Source organism: Geospiza fortis, unplaced genomic scaffold (genome assembly GCF_000277835.1).
Source record: "Geospiza fortis unplaced genomic scaffold, GeoFor_1.0 scaffold114, whole genome shotgun sequence".
Taxonomy (NCBI): Eukaryota; Metazoa; Chordata; class Aves; order Passeriformes; family Thraupidae; genus Geospiza; species Geospiza fortis.
The window spans coordinates 772,181-779,009 of NW_005054383.1; the positions used below are offsets into that span (position 1 = coordinate 772,181).

General features: G+C 54.0%; 1 protein-coding gene across 3 annotated transcripts in view; it reads right to left on the reverse strand.

Annotated features, from left to right (window-relative positions):
- The window catches only part of LOC102036376 (ankyrin repeat and fibronectin type-III domain-containing protein 1-like), a 177,781-nt gene that overhangs the window by 77,259 nt on the left and 93,693 nt on the right, over positions 1–6,829 (reverse strand). For 2 of the 3 annotated variants that reach the window (XM_031060504.1, XM_031060503.1), the window contains exon 3: positions 5,647–5,687. In XM_031060504.1, coding sequence (XP_030916364.1) covers positions 5,647–5,687 — 41 coding nt within the window. Of the gene's footprint in view, positions 1–5,646; positions 5,688–6,686; positions 6,703–6,829 lie in introns of those variants that run through there. The other variant, XM_031060506.1, reaches the window with a different exon arrangement.

Here is a 6,829-nt window from a genome sequence, read left to right on the forward strand (position 1 = left end):
CTCCCAGGCTGCTCAGGGTCAGCTCTGCACTCCCTCCCCAGACTGGCATTTGCTAAATGACTACATTTCTCCAAAGTGCCTTTCCAGGATTCCCTTCCTTTCTCTGCACTCTGAAGTATTAAAGCCTCTCCGCCTGCCTAAAGCTCAGACTGAATCCACTGGCCAAACTCCAGGGGGAATATTTTATAAGTTTGCTATACAGCTTCAATGGCTCAGCCCCACTGCCAGGATACCCCAAACCAGCACCAGAATCTTCTTTAAATATGTTGTGTGTAAAGAGATCTGCCTTGGAGAGGATTTGGGGTTGGAAGTGAGAACACCATGTTCATGACCCCTTCTGGAGGGCTGCACTCCCCTTCAGCCTCCAACCTGCACCCGCCCAAAGAGCACCCACCCCACAGACCCCAGCATTTCTCTTTCACCCTCCACAGCTCTGCCATCCCACTGCCACCAGAGATGTTGGTGATGGTGTTTCATCCTTTCCTACAACCAAAGCTGGGAGCATTCTCCAAACCTGTGCAGGTGGTTTTGGGACAGTTTCTTGCATCGCTGAGTATCCCCATGAGTATCCTGTATGGAGAGGTGGTCCTGGCATTGCTTCTCATGCCCCACAGCTCCCTGGTGTCACTGGCACTATCTCTTTCTCCCCACTTCCCATCAGTGTCCTCCTCCCTCTGCTCAGCACTTGGAACCTGAGCTCCCAGCTGAACAACTCTCAGCCAGCACAGCAGCAGTCCAACAGTGCCTATATGTGTGTGATTATCATCGTTCCTGCAGCAATAATGTCTGAGGGAAGGAGGCACTGAAATGAGAACCTGGCTTAGGAACACATCACGCTTATTATGAAGGTCCTTAATGCTTCCAAAATGTAAATACTGATTTCTAGAGCCTTTAAACCACCAACATTTTACGAGATAATGATTCAGCAAGGAAACACTTTCATCTAAGTGCTGGCATGGCAAGATTGGAGTCTGGGAGATGAAATGTTCTGCTGTAAGGGCCAGGTGACAAAGAATTAGCTGCGGAGACAGCTCCGTGTAATGACTTTGAGACAAACAAACAGGAGCGGCTGCTTTCTGGGAGGTGCTTTCAAAGGCTCCTCCCGTGTTTGCACTTCTGAGCCTGGAGGACAGAGGGTGGGGGCAGCCCTTAATCCAGCTGGAGCCAGAGCCATGAGGTGCCTGCCCAAAAGGGCTGTGGGACCCTGTGGGATCCCGCTGTGGGATCCTGCTATGGGATCCTGCTGTGGGATCCTGCTGTGGGACCCTGTGGGATCCTGCTGTGGGATCCTGCTGTGGGATCCTGCTGTGGGACCCTGCGGGTGCGCGGGGGGGTGGGATCCCGCTGTGGGATCCTGCTGTGGGATCCTGCTGTGGGATCCTGTGGGATCCCGCTGTGGGATCCTGCTGTGGGATCCTGCTGTGGGATCCTGTGGGATCCCGCTGTGGGATCCTGCTGTGGGATCCTGCTGTGGGACCCTGTGGGATCCTGCTGTGGGACCCTGCTGCTGCAGGGCACGCTCTGAGACAGCCGGTCTCTTCTGCACGGCCACCATGCCAGGGCACAGGAGGAGAGGATCACTGGAGAGCATTCTGTCACTCCACTCTCCTGACACCTCAGGGTGCCTGGCAGACAGTCCCAGCTCCCTGAGAGCTGAGCAGCACGGGGGGAATGAGGGCAGCTCCCACTGCAAAGCAGGGACACTTTATTAAGCCCAGGTATTTCAGTCTGCATTTGCTAGGGGGTTTATGAGTGTCATTACTACCAACATTTCCTTCTGCTTTAAAGAAAATGAGTTCCTGACACTGAAGAGCAAATATGTGCCAGGGGCAATTAGCAAACACACCGGACAACTTCAGTTCCTGTCAAGGGACTTCCACCCAGCCCTGCCAGGAGAGTTATTACCTCCTGTCCCAGGAAAGCCTATTCCTGTCTCTGGGCATGGTGTCCTTGCCCCTGGGTCCTCAGCCAGTGGCTCCTCGCTGCCTTGACAGAGAAGTCAGGGCCCTGTGTTAGAACTCTGGAAGCCTGGATATTCTGACAGCATTACAGCTGTATCAGCACCTTCCAAAAGTGGGGTGGCAAAGGAGTGAGCAGTTCAGGGACTGGACTGATACCACCCCATGTTTCTTCCCTGATCCCTGCAAACTCTGGTCAGATCCCAGACAGAGCAGAGTTGCAGCCAGGCCCTGCCAGGGGCCCAAACTGCATCAGATGAGAGTTGTTAGGCCAGGATAAACCATTCTGACATCTGAACACACTGTTTTGCAAACACAGGAAGGCACCTGTACCTGTTCATGTGGGATGGCTGGAGCAGTCAGTGCAGGTGAGGATACCCATGCACATGCTGGTTAACAGCTGCACTTGTGGCCATTCCCAACATGCCAGGTTCCTCTCTCAGGTATTTCAGCTACAGGAGCTTTTTATGAGGCACTGCTGGTCCTTCCTTGGCTGGTCTCTGCCCCTTTCACTTCTCAGTTGATGTAACTTAAGATTAATGCTTCATCATTCTTGACTCAGGCTGCATCCCTCCATTTCCCATGGAAGAGGGAACATTACCTGCCAGACTAAAGACCAGGAGACCCTGCCATGGGCCAGCCCTTACAGGAACATCCATCAGCACCACCACTGAACCCTTGCAAGCAGAAGGGCATCCCCCAGAGCAGGCAGCAGCTCCGTTCTGGGCACCTCTGACTTCCTACAGCTGAGGTCCACCTGCACTGCACCTCCCTGTGTGCTTTCACTGCATCTTGGGGAGATCTGTACCTCATGGATGGACTGGGAGGAGGGGAAGGGCCATCAGAGGCTGATGGGTGAGGGTGGACACATCCCCATGCCCTTGATCAGCACTGGGATGTTCCAGGAGCTCAGGAAACACACACATGCTGCCTGAGACAGACTGACGGGAACTGGGAGGTGAGGACACATTTCCATTTCTGAAGGGAAGAGGCAACAAAGGAAGGAAAGGAGTCACTCCAGGAGACACAAGGAAATTCAGCAGATGGAATATCTGATGTCCATTGAGGAAGAGGGCACCTGATTAGAGAGAGCTGAACATGGCAGGAATGGAGCAGGAGTCACTCCCAGGACAAGCAGTGACAAAACTCACTGCTGAGATTTCTGGCATGTGTGTCTCCTTTTTCTGCTTTCAGGACCAACACCTGCTATGGGAGAGCCCCAAAGCCTGACACATGAGCAGGATGGCTCTGACCCTGCTCCCACAGGGCTTTGGTGGCAGGTGAGCCAATGCCTCAGAGCTGGAAAAGGAAAAGCAGAAGCACAGTCAAGTTTGCTCTGGCACATGGGAGCTGAAGGACCAGCTGCACACTGCCAGACTTAGCTCACCACCCTCATTGCACAGATGCGTCCAGGAACTACCACAGCAGGGCTCAGCTCCTGCCATGCTCTGGCTGCTCACCACCACCTCGCCCAGGGCTCGGGGAGCTGTAATCTGGGCTGTGGAGCTGCTGCACAGGAGCTGAGCTGTCTCAAGCCCCCAGCAGGGCCACCCAAGCTCTGGCATTTTCTAGCAACCCTTCTCTGCTGAGGAGGACGAGCTCCAGCCCTGCCAGAAACTGAAGGGCTCCACAGAGAGCACCTGGTCCAGCCTTGCAGACGGGTTCCAACAGGCACAGTGTGGCACCAGCTGGTGGATCAAAAAGCCAGATGGGATGGGGGCAGTGGTACCAGGCCACATCACAGCCACAAACTTACCCACCACAACCCCAAAACAGCCACTGAGGAGTGTAAATGGGCTGGGCATTAACCAAAGTCACAGTGTTATGACCAGACATGTCACAGCTGCTGGGCCAAACCATGGAGGTCCCATGGCCTCATGGCACAGAGAAACAAACTCCCATAAAACATCCTGGGTCTACAAGAGCACCAGCAACCCCACTCTGACCCAGCAGCTCCACACCTGCAGTGAGATGGGAAGCCCATGTTCTCCCATTCAAGGTAGAGAAACATTCCTCATTTCTCAGAGGAGCTTAGTTATAATTGCAGCACCACAAGTTGTTGCTACCAACCACCAAAACCACAGAAAATGACAGGAAATCTGAACAGTAAGAGCTCTTTAAAGATTTCTTCAAAATCTCCTACTTCAAGCCTCCCCAAAGCTTCAGCTGGAACTGAGACATGGGAGATGCTTCAATCTGTTCTAAACCTGCTTGTCAGACTCCTCACAAACACAGCACTACACTCAGGAGCACCAAAATCTTGGACAGCTGTTGGGAGAGGTCACACAAACACAACCATGAGCTCTTTGCCAAATGTGTGTTGTTCATGTTGTTGTGGCATCCACAATGACTCCATAATCTCCTGTGATATTCCTCTGATCTCCCAGAAAGCCATGCAGGATTAAACAGATATTCTGTATTTCCAGAAGTCTTTATCTGCCTGGGGTCTTGGAAAGCTGATGAGCTGCACTGCCTTGGGGTGAACAGGCAGAGAAGCTCCCTCAAATCAGACTCTCGGTACAGACCTAGAAACCAGCACTGAGTTTTAAAAACTCTTGGTGGCATAAAGAGGAATCAGCAGACAACTGAAGAGCATGCACACACCCCACACTTGTTCTCCCAGGACAGACAGAGAGCAGGCGGATCTGTACAACATCTCCTGGCACAGTCTGTCACCCCTGGACCTGCTCCCTCTGAGGCCAAGCCTGGCTCAGACCGAGGATGCTGCCACGCTGCTTGCACTGCTGGGATGCTGGGGAAAGCAGCAAAGAGTGAGCAAGAGCAGGACAGTGAGCTTTGGAGGGGAAATCCTCAACCCAATTCCTTCTGAATAGTCCAAAGCCAATGCTCCCCTGACAATCCTGCCCATCAGAGCACTGTCCCACAACTTCAATTCCACCTTTGTTTTTTGGTTTGGTTTTTTTTCAGAAGAAAGGTGATAACCTGAAGACCTTCACTGCCCCAAGCAAAGCAGGAGCAACACAAGGTCCCATGGGCGACGTGCTCAGCAGCACAACACCTAATGCAGTGCCAGGGCAGAACCCAACCTCTCAGCAGGGCTTTTAACAGAGTTTGCCATTATCCAAATGATGATGGGAACAAACCTGTCCACCCAGCAAGCACAAGCCTGGAAGGTGCCATGCTGTGGTGAGGTTCTGTTACCTAATCCACACACCAAGCAGCCAACTGCTTGTGTTGGTGGAGTGGGTTGCAGTAACTTTCTCATGTCCATAGCTTTAAAGCCCCCTTGGCCTCCTCTCCCCCTGCAGCTCACAGAGCTGCACCAAGCACAGCGGGTGAGACAAAGGCACCAGCAGCTGTGGAAGATGCACTGTGAGATCTGTGACACACAGCAAAACCCTTGCATTCTGCAAGGCAGCTCAGCTGTGCAAACCAGGAGCAGAGGGAGCCTGAGGTGGGAAAGGTCAGCAGTGCTCCCCCCTCTCCCAGCTCTGTCCCCCAGGCTCAGTCAAGCTGTCATGGGTCCTTCTGACCTGATGGAAGGATTTGCATATGCCCTGAAGCCAGCATGACTGACAGCCCTTCCACTGTTATCCTCACTTGTGTAATTGCAGCAGCTATTCTTGTACACCGAAATGTCTAATCTTAGCAAGCCATGGAGCTGCTGGGTAATGTGGACCAGCCGGGAATTTCCATGCAATTACTCACCACTGCTACTGGCACTTACTTTGGCTGGTAAAAGTCCTTCTTGTCTGCCGACCCCAGGCTCTGCAAGACACAAAAGACAGATGTATTTATTTTTTTAACCCTTTGCCAAGCGAGTGTCACTGATGAGGATGTGTGGGGAAGCACTGAAAGGCTCGTGTCTGTTATTTTCCTGTCCGATGGGTCTCAGTGTACTGGCTGGACAGGACAGCTTGGCCCTCCAGCCATAGGCAGTACCCACAGCATCAAAGATGTAAAAATAGAGAGTTAAACTAGAGGTGAGAGGATGCATTAGATCTGAACTCAATGTACTCTGGCACATCTGTGTCTCCTGCAGAAAAGTGGCACCTTGTGTCAGGAGGGGACTCAAGTCCTGTCAAGTCCACCCAGCTGGAAAGAGGATGAAGTGCAGGGTTTGGTGGAGAGGCTGAGCCACCACCACTGCAAAGACCCTCTGGCAGGTCAGGGGCTGAGCCCCAGGCCCACAGTTTCTGCCAGGAGCAGGACAACAAAATTCTTCTGCCAGGAACACCACATCAGGCCTCAAGCACATGCAAAACAGGGAGCAGAGACAGCCCCGATGCTCGCTCAGGTTCCTGTCCCTCCAACTCCACCCCAGCATAATGGAGTAGAAGTCTGAGAGCACCACAGATGGGCTGTGCCATGGTTCCCTGTGAGACCCCAGTGAGGCCAAACCTCCCCATGGGGCCCCTGGGGGCGCTGGGCACGGCACTGACCCCAGCTGGGGTGCATGGCCAGGTGTGTGCATGGCACACAGAGAGCACGTGTGCAGCTCCTCACGCCGTGAGGATGGGGCCGTGTACCCCACACACATCCCACTCTGTCCCCCAACACACCTTGTCCCAGAGGCACCCACAGCAGGGCCTGGCCCTGCTCCGAGGCCCCAGTGCATGACAGGAGCTCCCTGAGCACAGCATGGTCCCTGCTGTACCGAGGGTGTGCAGGGCAGGCTGTGCCCAACGCAGGGGGATGCCCATGGCAGGCGGCACCAGGACAGACAGACACAGACCGACCAGACCTGGCTGTCACCAAAGCTCTTACATCGCCACAACCCTCTCCTCCTCCTCCTCCTCCTCGTCCTGGGGATGATCCTTGTCTGTGCACGCTGTGGGGTGGAGGGCCGGGAGCAGCAGCGCAGGGTGGCCCCGCCGCCGTCCCTGTCCCCGCGGGGCGGTGCCCCTCGC